Below are 19,599 nucleotides of genomic sequence, written 5' to 3' on the forward strand. Positions count from 1 at the left end.
GTTTGCTTCTACGCTTTTGTCCTTAATGAAATGTTCTCGTTTTTCCATAATTCCAATTTCTTGACAATTGAACAGCATTACCCAGCCCTCGCCTTTGGGTGCAACATCTATAGTGAATACTGCTGTGCTGATAGGGTGGCACAGAGGGTGGGGCATCCGTCTGCACCCTCCCGATCCCAAGAATCAAAGTTTGTCCTGGCCTACATCCTTTTTTCTCTGCTTGATTTAAGTGACATAAAGGCTGGGTAACAGCACTGGTTTTTACACTCCTCTGACTAAGGCTGTGTTCACACTATGTAAATACCACACACATAGGACATGAAAAAGCTGCAGGGGTCTGGAAGTGAGCACTATAGAAACCTGTTACATAGTCTGGATCGTAGAAAAGGGGTTCTGGTTTCAAGAATGTCAACTGTGTTTAGATGGTGTTTCACGCATCTCTTTAACAGCCTCTTCTCTGCTCTCTTGCAGTCCTCGGTCTGCTCAAAAATCGTGCAGCTCCTGGGCCAGAACGAGGTGGATCACCGGCAGAAGCAGGTGGTGATGCTGAGCCAGGACAGCTTCTATAAGGTGCTGACGGCAGAGCAGAAGGCCAAGGCGCTCAAGGGCCAGTTCAACTTCGACCATCCTGGTGAGTGCTGTGCATTGGAGGCGGTGGCCAGGGGCAGTGGGTGGTGAGGGAAGAGGAGGTCATAAAGAGGCGCAGAAAGTACTTAAGTCGTGTTCAGGCTGTGCACATGAGCGTGGCATCACTGGAGGTACAAATGTACCTTGCGGTCTCATTTTATGAGGTGGCCTTTGGTGGAAGGAATGCTTCGGTTGCGGGTCACCTTTCTTTGGGTAGGGCTTCACTAAGTTAATAAAACGCAGACTCCTGGATCAACCTTCTCCCATGTGTGCAATCGTAGGCCCACCTTTATTTCACTTTCTACCTCAGTGCAAAGGTCCCAATGTTAATAATTTCAGCAAAATGACCTGGTTTGCGCTGGTCGGGAAGTATATTTTCTTCCTCTCCCTCGCATATATTCTTCAGTGAACTTCCCGCCGTAATCGAAAACAAATGGGGCCCTCTGATTGGCAGATTGAGCTTTTTAATCCTTCGGCCCTTTCGAAAGCAAGACTGTTGCGCTCATTAGAAGGCTGGCACTCTGTCCCTGTGTCCTGGGAAAAAAGTTTTGGGCTGTGTGTTGAGCATGTAGTTCTTTGGCATTCTTAGTCTATAAAATACCTGTACGTCTACTGCTTTCTTTAGCTGCAAAACTCTCTGTAGGGTGACTGTAGAATCACGTGTGCATGTGGTTTAGTGAAAGCCCAGAGGCTCTGTTCAGCTTTTTAGTGATTCCTAAAAGCCTGCTCCCTCAGACCAACCCTTCAGGTAATCCCATTCAGCTTGCAGATGTGAACATCTGTGGTCCTGTGCTGGCATGCCTTTTAGTTTTTCTGCTTTTTTCCCTTGATATTTGCAATGACCGCCACACCTATAAGCACAGCAACGTTCCATTTAGAATGGTGTGGTTACAAACGCAGGAAATGTTTGAAGACTCTGGAACGATAGGGTTGTTTGTTTTTGCTTGTATGCATGTGGTATTTCTGTAGCGCAAACGTAGCCAAAAGGATGTGGAGCGCTGTACACAGTCAAAAACGAACATAAAGTCAATGAGTAATAGAAGCTGGGCTGTGGATGGTTAATGAATTGTGATGCCGAGTTCTTTAAAGAGACGAGTCCTCTTCAACTCTTTCCTACATTGGAGCAGCGTTGGGGGGGATTCCTGATTGATATGGGGTGTTGTTTCTAGGTCTTGGGTGCTTACATGTACAAGGTCTGCTTTCTTGTGTATGGGTCACTCGCACCCCCCCCTTAATTTTTTTTTAGGTCGAGCCTATCCCATTCCGCAGGAATGGATAGGGGAGAATTTTAGTGGGCAAAATAAGTTCTCAAACCATCGGGCGAATTTCAAACAGTTCACGTGAACACAAGCACGTGCATTTCCCGACATCAAAGCCATCAGCCCCCCTACCACAGGCTTCCCCAGTGCGCGCTGGCCTCACTTCTCCTCCCCCCTAATTGCTTGCACTTTCACTGCCGCCAGGCCATGAGCTACATCAAAGGGTTCCGCTGCCCCGCCCCCTGCTTCACGGCGCTTCTCATTTCTGCCCGTCATCACATCATCAGCCTCCCTCCAACAGGCAGCTTGTTTGATCACCGTGTTTCTGGCAGGTATGTTTTTTCCCCAACGAGAGAGATGTGTTTGAACATGCTTGTGTACCATGTCTGGGCGAATATTTGTTTTTCATTTGGCTTGGCATTTTTGTGTTAAAAAGACAACAGCAGCTGATGACTTTATTTTCTTAAAGGAAAAGTACAAGGAGCTGGGCACAACGATACCAGCTTAGCAAAACGGGTAACATTATTTCTAGGCCAGAACTTAAATAAAGCATTTAACAGTTCAGCCAACCTACAACACCTACAGTTCATGTCAGTCATTATTTGTAAGACGCTATCTTTAAACATGATGATCACAGCTTTACTCCACAAACATACAACGTTCACTAAGTTGCTCTTGAGTACATTTCTTAAACTCGTCAGCTTTTCTGCACTCTTTCCACAGGATCCCTACTCATCTCATACTTACTCCTTTCTGTATCCTTCACTCCCAGCGTTTGTACTCTGCCTTTTCTCCCTTTCTCTGGCACTCTTTCGCTCTCCTTCACACTTCCACTTCCTCCTGTCTTTTCTTTCTCTCATGTGTTTTCCACTCATTTTTCCTGCGATGACTTTAACACTCTGTCTTCCTTTTTTCACCACTCTTCTTTCATTCTCTCTCTTTTTCGGACACGCACTAGCTCTCCACCATAACCATTCTCAGAAGAGCTCAGCTCCTGTTTGCACATCAGCTTCTTTAAAGGAACGCTGCTCATAAACAGGAAGCTTTCAACTTTGCTATTTAGGACCGATTTAGGGGAATTCCAACATGAATCGTCTTTCAGCTCTTCACAACACCCTCATCAGGGTGGGCAGCCATCAGCACAGTCCCACTGGTGCAGACTGGGTGAATTTCATTGTAAGAGGCGCTTCAAGTAGCTCCTTACATTTTGGTACTTAAATCAAAGAGGTGCAACAGCCTGTAAGAAAGCGCAACTCACTGCTCCCTACCAGGTTGGCTGCATATCACATGTTGTCTCGAGCCATGCCATGGGAGCTCATCCACTCATTCAATCTTTGCATTATGGGAGTTGTAGTCCTATACTTACTAGAAAAAAGCATCATTACATTGAACAGAACGGAAACACTGAAAACATGGCTGTGTACACACACTGGTTCTCTCGGAAGAGCTCTGCTCCTGTTTGCACATCGCCTTCTTTAAAGAAACAATGCACATAAACAGAAAATAATCGACTTTGCTCTTCAGGACAAACATGCTGGTTAAAAAAATAAAACGTGCCTCTTCAAACATTCACTCCCTCAAACACATGCTCTTTTCCTCTTCTTAGGGTGCCTTTTACATACAGAAAAATACCTCTTTAGGCATCTGTTGCCTGCGTTCCCCTTCTTCCTCTCTTTCTCACACACTTTTTCCTCCCCTATCTCTGTCACTAGCCACTACCATCACAAACTACCTATCCCTTGCATTCTCACTTTCTAGCTATTCTCTACAGCTCTCGCCACTTTCTATTCATCATGCCACATATTTCTACTACACAAATATACTACATAACACAGTTTCACACCACACAAATAAACGACTAACAATTCCAATACAACACACATAATTCCACTGCACACCACATACATCCACTACACTACAAAACTAAACACATAGGTATTGCAAATGCTTGTTTTTTTAAACACTACTTTGCAGTATGAAGGTGTCCTAGTAGCAGGTGGATCGAGAACCACCAGAAATGGTGACCTTGTCTGCAAGATAAGTGGTGATGATGGTTGTGATGGTTTTCGAAATAATGCCTTTGCACAGGGAGCAAATGTACTTCCATCAGAATGGGGGTGATGAGAACATACTATTTCAGGCCCAGGATGAGACGTGCTGCAGTAAGGATTGCCTTAAGGTGTACCATTGGGGAGGCTGAGGAGCAGGGCCTGATCACCACCCAAGTGCAGGAGTACCAATATTTTAACAGCAGTTCTGAAGTCACTATCTTGAAGAAATGTTTTCACTTTCTTTGGAACAGAGTTGGTACTAGGCTATTTTTGTTTTTTTGGCTTTGTGTTTATTGCGGGTGATGTTGATGTCTAGGGTGAATCCAAGTGACTTGGCACTCGTTGAAACTTGGGGTTTGAAGCAGCTTAGGTTCCTTACATTAAGGCATGTTTGTACTATTTTTGTTTGTTCTTGGCAAGTAACAGAAATTCTGTCTTAGTTGAGTTGAGATTCAGCTAAGCAGTAGACGTTGGTGTCTGGATGATGTGCCACAAGTATTTGAGGCATTGGGTGCTTGAAACCGAGGAGACTTTCGTAGAGTTGTGTATCATTGGCCAGTGGCGGCTCCACCGCTGAGGCGGAGTAGCGTCGCCTCACTGCTCAAAAGGAAAAATAACATAATGCTATTATCATTCTATTTTTCCTATTGCAGTCAGTGGCACGCGGGGCTGGCCAGTGCAGGGGGAGGAGTGGTTTGCACTCCCTAGGCGCTCAGGGCCGGCCAAGCAGTTTTGCGCACTTTGCATGTTCCCCACTAGGCTGCATTACACAGCCTGGTGAGGAACATGCACAGGCTCCCTGTCCCCATCTGAGCGCCGAACCATGGCGCTCAGACCAATTACAACGCTTTAGTACAGCGTTGTGATTGGCTTGGGGGAGATTCTGTGCCCAGGTGCTTCCTGCTACCAGCCAGGACTGCAGGATGAAGGAAGATGAAGACGACGACAGGCCGTTAAAGGCAAATCGTTTTTTTGTGTCCAACCACCACCCCCCACCCCCCTTTTTTCTTTTTTTTTTTCCTTCATTCCCACCCCAATCGATGGCAGCTACTGTCATTGGCTCTTGGTAAATGTTGACAAATCTTTACACTATCATCTGAGCAGACCATCAAGCTCCTCCGTGTTAAATTGAAGATCAAAAGAGGCCTTATGGATCTCTTGGTGACTCCGCTGGTTATGGGATCTTGGTGACCTTGAGGTCCCCATTTGAAAAAAAAATGGAGTCGGTGTAAGGTAGGAGAACCAGTGTAGGGCATTGTCTGTGAAAGCCATTCGAGTGTCAAAGTTGCACGAGGGTGGGATGGTCGACTGTTGAAAGCTGCTGGCGTTACAGCAGTATCGGGAGGCAGGGGTCATTTTCATCTGTGGTCAACAGAACATAATCCACGATGTAGAAGGTCTTTGTGCTGCAGCGTGATATGAAGCCAGGCTGGCAGTTGTGCAAGAAATTATTAGCATTCAAATGCTGCTGGAGTTGAACAGTGCCTTTGTAATAGGTCAGGGTGGATGTCTCAAAGCTGGTGTCATCTTTAGCAGGTGGCATGTGTCTCCCTGAAGTAGGTGTGCTTAAGTTTTAGTTTGGAACTTTTTGCATAGTTAGTTTGGTGGGGTGGGGTTGACAGTAGAAGGCTAAGAGCTAATGTGAGCACCCTGAAAGGAGTGTCTTTGAAGAATTTGTTTTGCAGAGCAGCAGAGTATACAGATTTCTTTCCAAGGGAGCAAATTAAGTGGTGTTGGTGTTTCCCAGTTGTCCGGTCTGGAGTGGTGTTGCAGTTAAGGGGAGGTTTGTCAGGGGCTCAGGGAAGCCTTTGCATTCTGGGATACAGGGGATGTATTGCCACAGTAACTTAAACTGGTGGTTAGAGGTGACAATTATTGCATTTATTACAGTTCCAGTGACTGATCTTTGGTTCGTAGATGTCCAAACCTTCACCGTTCTTTTGACACAATGTCGCAATAATATTCTTCAAGTTAAGGTGACTGAGAAGCCTGGTGGGATGACTAGCCACGTGTTTTATTGGCCACTTTCTTGCCCCTTCTACGCCTACTTTTATTTTTTTTATTTTATGTAAAAAATGTTTTTTTTTTTAAAAATCAGTAAGAGGCTATACAGTGAAAAGTACAGTTTTACTTCTTACCCAAATGTCCACCATCAATAAGGGCCTTGACATGTCTGTTTGACGTTTTATTGGGTTGTAAACCTACTGATATTTTTTTATAAGGTATTTACCGGCTTGGGCAGTCAAGGCCCCATATTGAGGTTGAAGTTTGTACAGTGGTCTCTGGATGTTCTGTTGAATTTGGAGGTATTGAGCAGACTGTGGTATGTCGGTCTGCGGCTGCAGTTTGTCCAGTGTATGAAACTGAAGGACTGATACGTGGGTCATGTTGTGTGCCCATCCTTTGTTATGCATGGTCTGTGGGGGTCTTCCGAGCTACTTTAGGTATCCTTGGGTGAGGACTGGAATCCCAGAAGCGAGGTGCTTACCAGCATGGCAAGCCTCCATCACTTTGCCCAATGATCCAGACCTGTCCGATCAACAAGAAAAACTGGAACTAGAGGGACGGGCTGTGCTTTGCAGTGTGCCAAGTTGCAATTTCCCAAACCTCTCACGTACTGACTGAGGATATAGTCTTGTTGGCTTTATTAAACTAGCTTTGGCAAAGTAGGTAGGTCTTACCCTTTCGAACTAATTGCTTTGCCAATACTATTTGTTAGTTTGGCACAGCATCAGCAAAAAAGCGAGATGACGTGAATGCACACGTGCAGGAGTAAGTCATAAACCTGCTGGTGGTGGCATCATTCCGTCTGCGTGTGCATTTGTGAAGACCTATGCGAATGAATAAGTCGCCATTTTCGTATCTTGAGGAACGAAGCTCTTACTATTTTATTCATATCATTTTATGTACCATTCCGAGACGGCAGACTGCACTTGAGGCCGTTTCCTGTGCTAAAGCGCTTTATGGAAAAAGAGCAACCTGGCAGTAAATGGAAACTGCTGGGTCCCAGAAACAGTGGTAGAAAAATGTCTTCCAATGCCCTCACGTGAACAGGGATTACTCTTTCATATTCTAAATCAATAGTGGTTACTTCCACTGCACGCCAGTTGCATCTCGCAGTAAAGTATATATTAAGCATGACGAGTAAATCAAAAAACTCATGCTACTTTTCTCTCAAAATAAACAAGACCAGGGCATTTCCAAAACGTCCTTTTAATATTGTTTTGTGGGTGTGCCGTTGCTGCATCGTGATCTCAGCTGCGGTGTTGTCACAGTCCAGGAATGCAGGGCAAATGGCCTACCACTGCCTGTCTGTCTGTAAGCAGTAAGATGTATGCAGTTGACCCATGAAGTAACCGGGGCTGCAGGCTCTCACCAGGGCAAATGTGCTCCTTGGCAAATGACATAGTTCACTATTTGAATGCTAGGGCACCTACATTAACTTGTTAAAGCCATTCTGTTTGTGACGTGCTTCATTTGTGTTAATCACCATGGGGGGGGGGGGGGCTAGAAAGGGGGTGGTGCAAGTAGGGGGGGGGAAGCACTAAGAGCAAGAAAAGGCAAGTTCTCCTATGGAGTACTGAAACAAAGTAGCCCCCTAAATGCGAGCAGTAGGATTTTGTAAAGCCAATAGGTTTGACATTTGCCTGTAATGTGCACCCACCCGCTCTGCATGCCATGCTTGTTGAGGATGTGATTGGTTGGAGACTTCTGCAGGGTTTGTTGCTGGTTGTGTCCCGGGGAGTGACTGTGTGGCGACTCTCAGGTGTTGAACTTTTGAGAAAAGTACATATGCAGTTTATGGTCATCCCACCCATCTCACCCCATGCCCACGTGCCACTAACCGCGGCTCCTTGTTCCCTTTCCTCAGATGCCTTCGACAACGAGCTGATCGTGAAGACGCTGCGGGAGATCATGGAGGAGAAGACTGTTCAGATCCCAGTGTACGACTTTGTCGCCCACTCTCGGTAATAAGCCCACCCGGCCTTGCCGTTGATTGCAGGGCGTGAGTCCTCGGCACTAGTGACATGGTATGGGGCTTTCTGCTACCCTCTGGGAATTCACTTATACAGAGAGACTGTTGCAGCCCGAAGTCAAAAAGGACTAGGGCCAAGCGTAAAGGGTGTAAAAAACACATTATGTGGGTGAAGAGGGCGCAAAGTCCCCTCTTTACAGAATTCAATAACCCTGCCTTTGTTCTCTGCAAAACTTAAAGCATAGCTCCCGAATTGCAGGAATTGAATTTTTTTCGTAAAACCAAGACACTTGTTTTGCTGAGAATCTTATCTTACTTAAACAGTGCACACTCTGCAGCCGGCCCTCTATGTCCTATTTCTGCTCCCAAGACCATCCCAGGACAAGACTCTTCGGCTGTAAACCCAGTCCAAAAAGTAACCTCAAGTAGCCCCGCAGAGCTGAACGGAGTTTTCTGCTCTGAAAAAACCCTTGTTTCATGGGCGTAAGACAGCAAAACTTCCGCAGTCCGATTCCTTATGCACCCGGACACTACTTGGGTATGTGGTCTGCTATGTACCAAAAAAGGGATGAAATGTAACTGATCATTAATGACTTTTTAAATTTAATTAATTATTTTTTTATTGTGCGCTTGCTGCCACAGTCTTGCGGTATCGCAGCATTATAAGCTGACCATTTTCAGTGTGAATCTTTTCTGGATTCACATGTTGTCCATTATTCGGTCCGAAATTCTCCTTGTAGACTTTTTAGTTTCATCTTTCAACTACATATCACATTTGTATCTGTATCATCACTTTTAGAGCTAAAATTAGCTTGTTTAAAGTGATTTTGGTGCTTCCAGGGGCCCAAACGCAAAGACTTGTGGAATGGGTAAAAGAGAATGAAAATGGCCAATTTACTCACTCTAAGGTCTAAAAAACGCTAAAATTTTTCTCATACAAAATCCTTTATTAATCGATTTCCAATCATCTCTTTTAGCAGACTCAGCCAACAGGTTTCATCCCTTTATAGGGACTTCATCTGGGCCTGAACATTTCTATATACACAATCATAAAAATCATGAAAAATTAAAACCATTGTCCCATTTTGTTGTTGTCTCTTAAAACCTTTCACATTTTTTTATATTAAATACTTTGTCAATTTTTAAACAGAAACCTATTCGCACCTCAAATGTGTTCAAGACACATTTCTGTAAACCCGATTAGAAATTGGCCACATGTTAGTAAAGACTTTACGCTAAAATGTGAATACATCCTATTCATGAAAATCCTACCCCTTTCGGAGATGGGCTGTTCAAGATGGCGCCCACCCCAGAGAATGTAACTATAGAGTCGAGGAAAAACACGTACTGCACATAAAGTAGTAATACAGGAGAATGAACAACTTTACATATGAATATTGGGATCTAAAGATTGAATATAACTATAAGCAATAGAAGCTTGGATGTTCAATGAGAACAAGGAGAAACTTGTTTGCCCTTCTATTTAAAAAAAATGTAGGCTCTATATTGAGTTTTGTGGGCAGTCGTAACTCTAGGAGTGGGCACAGTTTATTGAGAATCTACTTGGGATTTTGACCTGTGCGGTCTAAGGGTCGTTACTGCTACTTTTGGAACCAGTAACCTTAAGATATCACTTCTGTTGGTCTAATGTACACACTTAAACATTCTTCTTTTATCACTATGAAATTCTTGTGTGAGCGGAGAGAACCCTTTACATTCATTTTCCTTCATAAAGAAGCCCAGGAACTGTGGCAGCTGTTATGATATGTGTATTTGTATAGCTCGCAGCTTGCCCAGGAGGGTATCCTGGAGCTGCAGCTAGAGCTGTATGGGCCGAGCCTGGCTGTGTGAAGGTCTTCAGTTTCTTGCGAAATTCAAGAACTGAGGAGGCTGCTCTGATGTGCAGGGGTAGGTTTTCCAGGCTTTAGGAGCGCGTTAGGAGAAGGCACAACGACTGGGGAGAGAGAGGGGGGGGGGTGATGTGTCTCTCTCTCTAGCGGAGCAGAGGTGTCTAGTTGGTTTGTGGAAGTTTATGCTGTTGATGTATGGGGAGCCAGTGTTGGCACTGTGGTGTGCTTTGCAGCACACTCTGGGGCCACGGAGATGCAGAATTGCTTCACTATACACCATGGCCCTGTTTAGTGTGGCTCTTGTGCACCAGGAAGTTCAGTAAACTGGTGCACGGTGGCTGATGTGACAGCAGCAGCAGAAAGTCTAGAAATAACGAGTTGAACTTTGATTAGAAAGGTAGGTGTGGTGACTTGGTAGAGTTCTGGATGGGAAAAGGCATTGTTTAGTTAATGAACTTTCTGCACATTGGAAACAGTGCAACTTAAGTAACCAAGATTGTACGATTTAAAAATGTTAAAAAGAGGGCTGCTTGAGCTGCGAGAGTGCCAGAACCAGGACAATGTTTTGAAAAGTACTGGACCATTCTAATTAACAAAGGGAAAGGAAAAAAAGAAAATAAGTTGGAACTCAGTTCTCGTTGCTTTCCTTTAACATATATTCCTGAATGAAGGAACTATTTGTGGAGGTGCTGGCCTTAAATTGGCCCTGGTTGCGTCCTTCAGTGCGCACATGGCCAGATTGGAAGAGGGAACTCAGTCTGCTGGGATTAGACCACAGCACCCATGGTTGACTTCTAGCCTTTTGTGCCCATCTCTAACAAGTGACCGGCATCCGTTGCAGCCTATGCTTTAAGTGGAAAAATAGAGTACCTGTTTGCTCCTGAGAAGTGCTGCCACTTCTATCGACTGTAATTGCAGCAGTGCTGAGAAGTGCAGGTTATCTCTCTTTAAAATTAAAGAAGTGCAGGCACTCGGTTCCGGCCAGCACCTGCCCATTTAAAGCACTTGTTGAAGACTAAAGTGCTTTTAGTGCACCTTTAGTGGCAGCAAGGCTGTCTCGGCCTGATAAGTCTCCTTTTGAAGGCCTTTCCATGCTCTCTGCCTGTTTTGCATCCTTTGCCCTTTCTCTTTCCTGGCCCCTTGTCTTTTATTTAATGTTCTTCCCCCGCCCCCTATCAATTGCCTTCCTTTCCCTTTCTTTCTTTACTTCTGTGGTAACATTCCCGACCCCTAGCCTCCAGCATACAACCTGTTAGTTACTGGCACCGAGCGGGGGCAAGCCTCTGCAGCGCGCGCACGCAGCAGAAGGCCCGCTGTGGAGGGCTCGTCTGACCCCTCTTATCTCCCTCCTGTCAGTTACCCCCCTGTCCCCAGCGCTGCATGCGCCCAGAGCTCACACTTGGATGTAGTGAGTGTCCTCTGCAGGCCTTTGGTGAAGCCGTCACTGTGGTCCGGCTGCACCTGCTCGCACAAACAGCACAGTGGCCGTTGTCAGGGAAAAGAGGAAATGTGCGCCATTTCCTCTCAGGCGGGGCTCCCTGCGGCCTGGGCGGATGAGCTTGTACTGTCAACAAATATGTTCTATTAAAGTCCATATTTCGCAATTTTAACCGCTTTTGATTCCACAACACTGCATCTGGCATCAGCTAGCCCCACGGGTGCCCTCAAAAGTAGAGTATACACGCCTGCCCTTCCTTTTGTTCGGGGTGGAGGCTGCTGGAGAGGGGAGGGAGGGCATCTTTTATAGGTTGCCAGCGAGACTCCTCATTGTTTTTCCTGATGCCCTGAAGGACACCTGGAAGAGGGATATGTCTGCCATTGTTGGCACACTCAAGGGACCAGGGTGCTACTGGTGGAAGCCTGTCATTCTTGTAGCTGCTGGGCATTGCTTGGCACAGGACTGAGACTTGGCACTTGTGTGCCAACCTCTGCCTCCAGTCATGGTGCACAAGTTCAGGTCCTGGTTGGTATAATTCAAGCGCTGTGTCCCTAGCCCTCCGCTGTTCACGAGGCCTGCAGCTATGGGAGGAGGCGGGGGTGCCCAATGGATGCATGGGTGTTCTCTGCCCAAATCCCAGCTGACTGAAGGTCAGACAAACGGCCAGCCTCAGTCCAGAGAGCTGGACTCTTGTGTTCTCTCCTTGACCCCTCTACTTACCTCACCAGCTCTTACCCATGGATGCCCAGCTTGTAGCCATTGAACTTCCATGCTTTGCAGCCTCTGAAACCGAATACTACCCTTCGAAGTAGTTTGACCCAAATATTTAAGGCCTCTGGAGTTTATGGTCGACATGATTTGGTGTGGTGGCTCCTGAATAAGAGTGAGGAAGTTGAGTGGGGGTTCAGAAGTGGGGGGAGAGATTCATTTCTAGTATGAATGAGGATAAGCTAGTCATCGGAGTCGGAAGGTGCTGGTATGTGCTACAGTCTATGCTTACTTTTGTGCAGCCACCCTCCTTTTATAAAATAAAAAAAGCTTATTAATACCAGGGCTGTCTAGGTCTTGACTTCACCTCCTGCCTTTCTTCCATAATCCATGCTTCCTGCCTCTGTGGCACTCATGTGCTTTCTTGCTCATCCCGCCTTCTCTGCGTGTCACGGGTTTCCTATCTTTTTCTTCCACCTTCTTTCTCACTTTTCTGCCTTTTTCTGTGTTGCTCTTGGTCAACGTCGGATAAATATGCCTTGCTCCCCAAGAATGAGCGCCTGTGGCCACCAGTGGCACAAATAAAGCACTGACTGCTCTGCAGCAGGTTTAGTGCTCAGAAGCTGGAGGGCCTACACGCTTGGGTTTTGACAGTGCAGCTGTCAACAAACCCGTTGCTTGCAATCTCCAATGAGCCGCTTTCCGGTCCACCTCTCTCAGCCACTGCTCTGCTGAAACCAGCGTGTTTCAGCCACTGGCTACTTTTTCAACCAAATCTGGTCATAGCCAAATGTAGTATTTCTCACTCACCTAATGCCATTTGCTGTTTAAGTGTAACTTTCAGTCTCCATTTCAGTGTTTACATTGAACTGCAATTACAACTAGGGAGCCTTCAAGGCAGTTTGCCTTTTGTTTCTCTGTTCAATGTGCTTGTGATGCATGGGTTCGCACAGAAAACCCAGACCTCTTGATGTTGTCGATTGTTTTGGCTGTTGATAGACGTGTAGAACTTGTGTGTTCATGCGAGTTGTTGAAATATTTGGTGGTGTGGTCTGGTGCAGCTGTTTGAAAGGTCTGTGATGCTGTACACAGGAAGCAATAAACTAGCAGCAGGCTATAATGTGGTTATGGGTGCACCTTCACTCTGCAGTCTTATGCATGTGCTTGGAGATCTTCCCAGTATTATAGCCACGGGGGAAGTGATTGCCTAGCAACCACTTCCGCATAGGATGTTCAGGCAACATGGAATTTATTTATTTATTTATTCAAAGTTTTATATAGCGCGAACAGGATCCTTACAGATATCAGAGCGCTTCACAAAGACAGGGTAGGGGCAGTAGAGATAATGGGAACAGTATAATAGTCAATAACATGGTAATAACATGGATAATAAAAACATACATAAAACCAATCCATATACAATCAATTAAGGAAGTAATATAGGACAGCACAAGTCATTGATCCCACTACAGAGGTGTTTAGGAGGATCAGTAAACCAACGTGTATCCGGTCTTGGTCGGTAGTAAGAGAGTAGCGTAGTAGTGCCCCCAACAAGTAGCGTATAGTGCCAAGGGATAGGGTGAGCAGTGACATGAAGCAATGTAGAGTCTCTGAACCAACCTCTATAACGATCAGGAGATCTTAGCCAGAAGGATTGTTTTCACCTCTTTCTTGAAGAGTGCAGTGGAGGAGATCAGCCTTGTTTCAGGCGGGAGCGCATTCCAGATCCTGGGTGCCATTCCTGAGAAGGAGCGCTTGTAAGCGCGGAATGAGGCTGTTCACGCCACTGCTTTATTTATGCACATAAAAGGTGACATACAGTGGGGCTGAGAGCCTGCAGCACTTGCAATCTGATTGTAATTACAAGGAGACCTTCTAGCTACTAAACAAATGAAAGTACTAAAATATATTGTGTTGTTGTTTGTTTTCTGGGGTGCATAAGGAAAGAAGAGAGTATCACCGTGTACCCTGCGGACGTGGTGCTCTTCGAGGGCATCCTTGCCTTCTACGTACAGGACATCCGCGACATGTTTCAGATGAAGCTGTTTGTGGACACTGACGCAGACACTAGGCTGTCCCGCCGTGGTAAGAGTCTGCAATACCTTTCTGCTAATTGTCTAGAAGCGTTGTTAACTGTCTGGGCGCCTGTTCACAAAATGTTATGTTCTGATATCTCTGTTTTGCACCTGCTCCGCTAAAGATGGGAGCTTCAAAAGTGCCAAGTTGGATTCGTTTCTCAAGTTTGGCGTCTCTTACTATGACACTGTGGCAGAAGAAGCACCATGCAGCTACACCAGCATTCACCCACACTTGATTTAGCCACTGCTATAGAATAGAGTACTTGGGCAACTATTTCGTCATTTGATTGACTTACTATGATGGTAGGTGTATTTGCCCCGCAAACGTAGCTGAAACAGAACATTCTGTAATGCAAGGAAGTTGATAAAGGTCTGTCTACATTTGCTGTACAAGATTGGCAGCAGTATGGGACATTATTGAGTCTGGAAGTGAAACTCGTTGTACTGGAATTTTCTGAGTAAGGGTGGCCTCTAGAACACCCTGTCGCAGTGCACACCATAAGCAAGTGGGTGAACCCTACAGCCTGTGAAGGTTCCCAACTGCAGTAACTAGATGCAGGCTTATTGGAATAGACTCCTGTTTTTTCATTTTAATCACTGGTTAATTAGGGATTACAAAAAAGCATTAAAAACATCTTCTGTACACCGGCATATTGAGTACATTCAGAATTAGTAAAAATATCTTAGGGTCACATGCTAAGAACATTATCAGGCACGTAGTCGTTTTTCCACATAACCCCTCTTGATGAACGAAAACTGTCCAGAACAGTACTAACATCACCAACAAAGATATTGTTTCCTAAAGGAGGACTAAAATTTAGTGAATTCCTCCACGGCAGATAAGGAGAGCTTCACGTACCGTCTTACCTGTGCTTGAGAGCTCTATTCACAGTACTCTCTCATGGGGTGAGACGAGAAGAAGAAAAGAAACAAAGGTGATCCTCAATTGGACCCACATGCTGGAGGCTTTGGTGTCGCCAGAGGACCTCAAGTAGCTCACCAAAACATTCAGTCTACGATGCGGTGCGGCTGAAAATTCTGGTCACTGGAGGTGCTCGAAGTTGGGGCTATTTTGGGCCCGAAGATCTTCTTGGAAGGAAACAAACAAGCCTTTACAACTGCACGTTGATGCGGTGCACAAGGGTTTGGCTATTGGTACCCCCACGAGAGATACTGGCCTCACACTTAGTGAGAGGGCAGGCCTCGGGAGTTGTGAACAACCACCACCTGTGTTGCAGAACCTTATGGAGCCCGGAGGAGCCCAGGATCAGCAGACCGGTCAACTTAGTTGTGGTGCCTGCAAATGCAGGGGAGTGACTCCTTCACTCCAAGGGAGACTCCTTCAGGTGTCTTTGATGCCCACCGGCCTCGGGAGGGTGATGTATGGTGCACAGACGATGCAGCAGACTGGAAGGGAGATTAAGTCAAGCCCAAACGAAGTCCAGAGTGCCCAGACAGTAGAAGTGGTGTCTGATCTAAATCTTGTCAGATGACGAATCTAGGGACCCACCCACATGTGAGCCCTTAAGTACCCTAAGGAAATGTTTAGGATGATTCAGAGGAGGGTCTGGACAGGGGGAGTTTACCCCCATGTCCTTTGTCCCGGTTCGTGCCAGAGCAGGAGCCAACGGCTCCCACAGCTGATTTGAACTGGACTATGCATGGGTACACCAAATGGGCTCCTCATGCAGACTGAGTGACGTTAGCAAGCGCACCCACCCAGCCCCAATGCACTAAATCCTGTCTGGGAGGTGGTCACATCTCCCTGTGACAGGATGCCTAATGTTCTGTCTTCCCCTGCTCAAGCTTGGCTCAGCAGCAGGTGGGCAGATAGTGTTTCTGGTCGGCAGCAACCATTTTGTACTGTCCGGGTAAAGAAGGCTGGTACCGGAAGCACTGAGAGCCTAACCGAGGGCTCTTCCTGTGCTTGGAATCTTACCTCCCACACCAATTGAGCAGTGCCCCTCCATAAAGTATATGGCTGCTTCTTACAACCCAGGAGAATGGACTTCGTTGGCTGTAGGGGTGTCCTGCTCATGCAGGGGCACCCTCACACTTAAAACCTATGTCACCCCTATAGCAGGCCATTTCAATCCTGAAGGCATTATGTTTTGTTCTAAGTGCAGTGGCCCCAGATATAGGAAACCTATATCTGTAGTAAGTGGTGCTAGCACCAGCTTTCACAGGCCGCAACGGCAGGCATATAGTCCATTTTGAATGGCCTCTCATGGGTGGCATAAAGCATGCCTCAGACCATGGGGGACCTCTGGGATACCTATGCCCTGGGTACCTTAGTACCATATAATAGGGACTGATCAGGGTACCCCAGTATCCAATCTGGGATGGACCTAAGTACTGAACATACCAATTTAAGGGAGAAAGCAGATCCCAGTCAGACTAGTCTGAAACAGCTTACCACCAAGCATAAATTGGGGGTAACCATGATGGAGAATGCTACCTTCCAACAGGAGTACTCGGTGAATTCCAAGCCATGTATTCACTGGTGGCCAGTTGAGACAGATTTGCCGATCTCCTCCTTAGTCCCTATTCCTCTTGGGTAGATACCCTAGGAAGCTTAGTTACAGCAACCTTGGAATAATTCACTTCCTCTGTTAATTTGCGGTACGATTCCACTCCATGGCAGCCATGTTGTTCGCATTCAGGTTTTCTCACAGCTGCACCAAATTATGTAGCTGTAGCATCAATTTTTATGTTTGCTTTCACCACAGCTGGATGAAAGAAAATACCATTTGCATATGGTAGTACTTGGGTCCAATATGTCCCTCAGATGATCGGAAATGCCTCAATATAAAATGTGTGAAATTTCTGCACCTTAATTTCAACTGAAAGTGTATTCCGGAAAAAAACTAAAAGCTGTGCCTCAAATCGTCCAATTCACATTGCACAGCAGACTATATGTAGTTCCACCACTCACTTCTACAGCCTACCTAAGGGAAGTGCTTCAGAAAGCCAGTTGGCAGCCCCTTGCAAACAAAATCTTCCTTGAACTAAAAGGAGCCATATCCGCATCCTCCTCACCTCTGCATGTAGATTTCAACCCTCAATCCAAAGAAATGCAGGCAGTGTGTGCTTCCACTGTCTGGGGGAAGCGGTTCTCACCCACCATCTTGTGCCATGCTTAATCAGTTGCCCAAAATGGGTCCTCCTTTGCTTTGTAATTAATACAGTGAGTTAAACTTGAGGATGAACATCAAAAGACATCAGCTCTAGCATGTGCAGAACCTCCTTACCGTGTTTGTGTCCAGCCATTCCTTTACTCTTCCTGCCTCAGTACTGATAAGCTCTCCTTACTTAAGCAGTGGTCTAGTGGTAGCCTTGAAGTGGACCGACAGCGTACCAGTGTGGGGTCCCTATCAAATGTACCTACTATTGCACTATATTCACATGCTAATAATGTTTCCTTGTATAGTTTTGAATTTTCAAACTGCACACTATCTCAAAGCGCCGGCTATGTTACTAAAATCTGGCATGAAGAACTGACATTTACTTTAAATGTTTTCTTTCAAACTATCCTTTTCTTCCCTTCCTTCCGTAGCATGCCACCTAGGAGCACAACCATCTCCAAGTCTCATGCATGTGCCTAATTCTCTATTGATATATTTCTGTAAATTGTCCACTCCTCATTTCAAAGATCACAACCTCTTGTATTGTTGTTGTTGTTGTCCATGCACTACAACCTATGCTCACCTCCAGCTCATTTATCCTCACCAAACATTTGCACAAACTCACACACCAATACCTTCTCCCTTCTAAGGTTCACACACCTGACTCCTATTAAAATAATCTACCACAAACTGGAGGGAATGCATGGAATTGTTTACATGAACAAGACTAATCCCAATATCCAACCAGAATACTGGACTAACCACTCATCTTTGGGTTCTAGAGGAGAGTACTGGCCTCTTTAAAGCACTTCTGTGCCCCATCAATGCAGTAGAATACAAAACAAAAAAATGTATGGAGGGCAAACTGAGACCCAAACATAGGACATCAGTGGTTAGTTCCTGGAGTACTCTGATAATGTGCAGGTTGATGCAGACTGTGAAACAAAGAAATAAATGTACAGTGGCTAAACCCAAGGGTTTAATTTACATCAACAGAATCACCCGTGTATATGATCAACTGTGTATTAAAACTTGTGCAAGTCTGCTCATTTTGAGTTTTTGAAATATCAACTTTAGATCCAACTGCAGTCCACAGGGTTATTACATAGATTTACTATGTGCCAATAACTGTAGGTCCAGATTAAGATGAGGATTTCGCACCCTTTTTCCTCTAAAAACCAAATAAAGTGTGTCTGTTTACTTCAAAAACAAATCCAAGCACAAGGTTGTTAAAGGTACAAAGGTATGTGGTAAAGATCCCTTTGCTGGTTCACACATTGCAACCCAGCCTCTAGATATTGGAATGTTACAACATTAAATATTTGTTTGTTTCAAAATCACTGATGTGGATGGTTCTCTGAATTGAGAGGCAACATGCATATTCATCCCCTTTTGTCCGTCCTCCCTGCAGTGTTAAGAGACATCAATGAGCGGGGCAGAGATCTGGAACAGATTCTCAACCAGTACATCACCTTTGTGAAGCCCGCCTTCGAGGAGTTCTGCCTGCCGGTGAGTTGCATTAGCGCAGACTAGTTTCTACTGAATGGTGTGAGCTGTGGGGAGAAGAATGAGAGGGGTCATTTCAAGTGGCTTCAAACCAATGGTTTGGCAAGCAATGTACGCTAGTCAGAATGCATGTGATCGCTTCTCCATTGGTAAGCAATAACACAAATAACCCTGCGGGAACCTACAATAACTTTGTCTCTTCTGTCTGGCATGAATAGGTCTGTGCTAAAACTGGCTCATGTAGTTTGAAGGTTAGATGGCTTGGAGAGTTGAATTAGGATTTGCTGAAGTGATGCTTAGACTGCATACTTTTCCAAAACTAGCAACTCCAAAATGTTGACAAGAGTGGGAAGGCTGGAAGAGATTTCATACAAGAGTCTATGCTTGCTAAGTGTTATTGGGCCACAGCTCTAATAGTATGACATGGAAGGTGGGATAATTGAATTTTTTGTGGTTGCGTATTGGTGGATTTGCTTGATGGTGTAGCTTGTTGAATTGGAGTTTTGGTAGAATGGAGGGAGTGGAAGTGGTAAAGCTGGAGAGGGTTGGAGTGTGGCGAAGTGAATACTTTTGGTACTGTGATGGCAGATTAGAAGTTGTAAGGTGGAATTGTGCAGCGAGACAAATAGTAAGGCTTGTGTTTTTAGACCATATTCTTATCTCTCCTAGACCAAGAAGTATGCAGACGTCATCATTCCACGTGGAGCAGATAATCTGGGTAAGTGCGTGTTTTTAAAAAAAAAATGTCACAAATAAAATCATAAATTCAAGTTCTAGGGTGAAGTGGAGATTGTTATGTATATAGTATATTTATATTTTCATGCATTCTGGACGCACCGTGCAGTAGTCGGAGCGAACCTGATTAATTTAACCTTGGACCGGGTTTGCCAATATATTATAAATACAATACAAATACCGTGGAAAACTTTTAATATAACAAGAGAAGTCTATAGTCCCCTTCTGGTGATGTTATTCGCTAAT

General features: G+C 45.3%; 1 protein-coding gene across 1 annotated transcript in view; it reads left to right on the forward strand.

Moving 5' to 3' along the window:
* The window catches only part of UCK2 (uridine-cytidine kinase 2), a 108,120-nt gene that overhangs the window by 70,025 nt on the left and 18,496 nt on the right, over window positions 1-19,599 (forward strand). Inside the window, exons 2-6 of the mRNA XM_078641527.1 lie at window positions 472-631; window positions 7,809-7,905; window positions 13,852-13,994; window positions 18,524-18,621; window positions 19,288-19,336. Coding sequence (XP_078497653.1) covers window positions 472-631; window positions 7,809-7,905; window positions 13,852-13,994; window positions 18,524-18,621; window positions 19,288-19,336 — 547 coding nt within the window. The remainder of the gene's footprint in view (window positions 1-471; window positions 632-7,808; window positions 7,906-13,851; window positions 13,995-18,523; window positions 18,622-19,287; window positions 19,337-19,599) is intronic.

This window comes from Lissotriton helveticus, chromosome 1_1 (genome assembly GCF_964261635.1).
Source record: "Lissotriton helveticus chromosome 1_1, aLisHel1.1, whole genome shotgun sequence".
Classification (NCBI taxonomy): domain Eukaryota; kingdom Metazoa; phylum Chordata; class Amphibia; order Caudata; family Salamandridae; genus Lissotriton; species Lissotriton helveticus.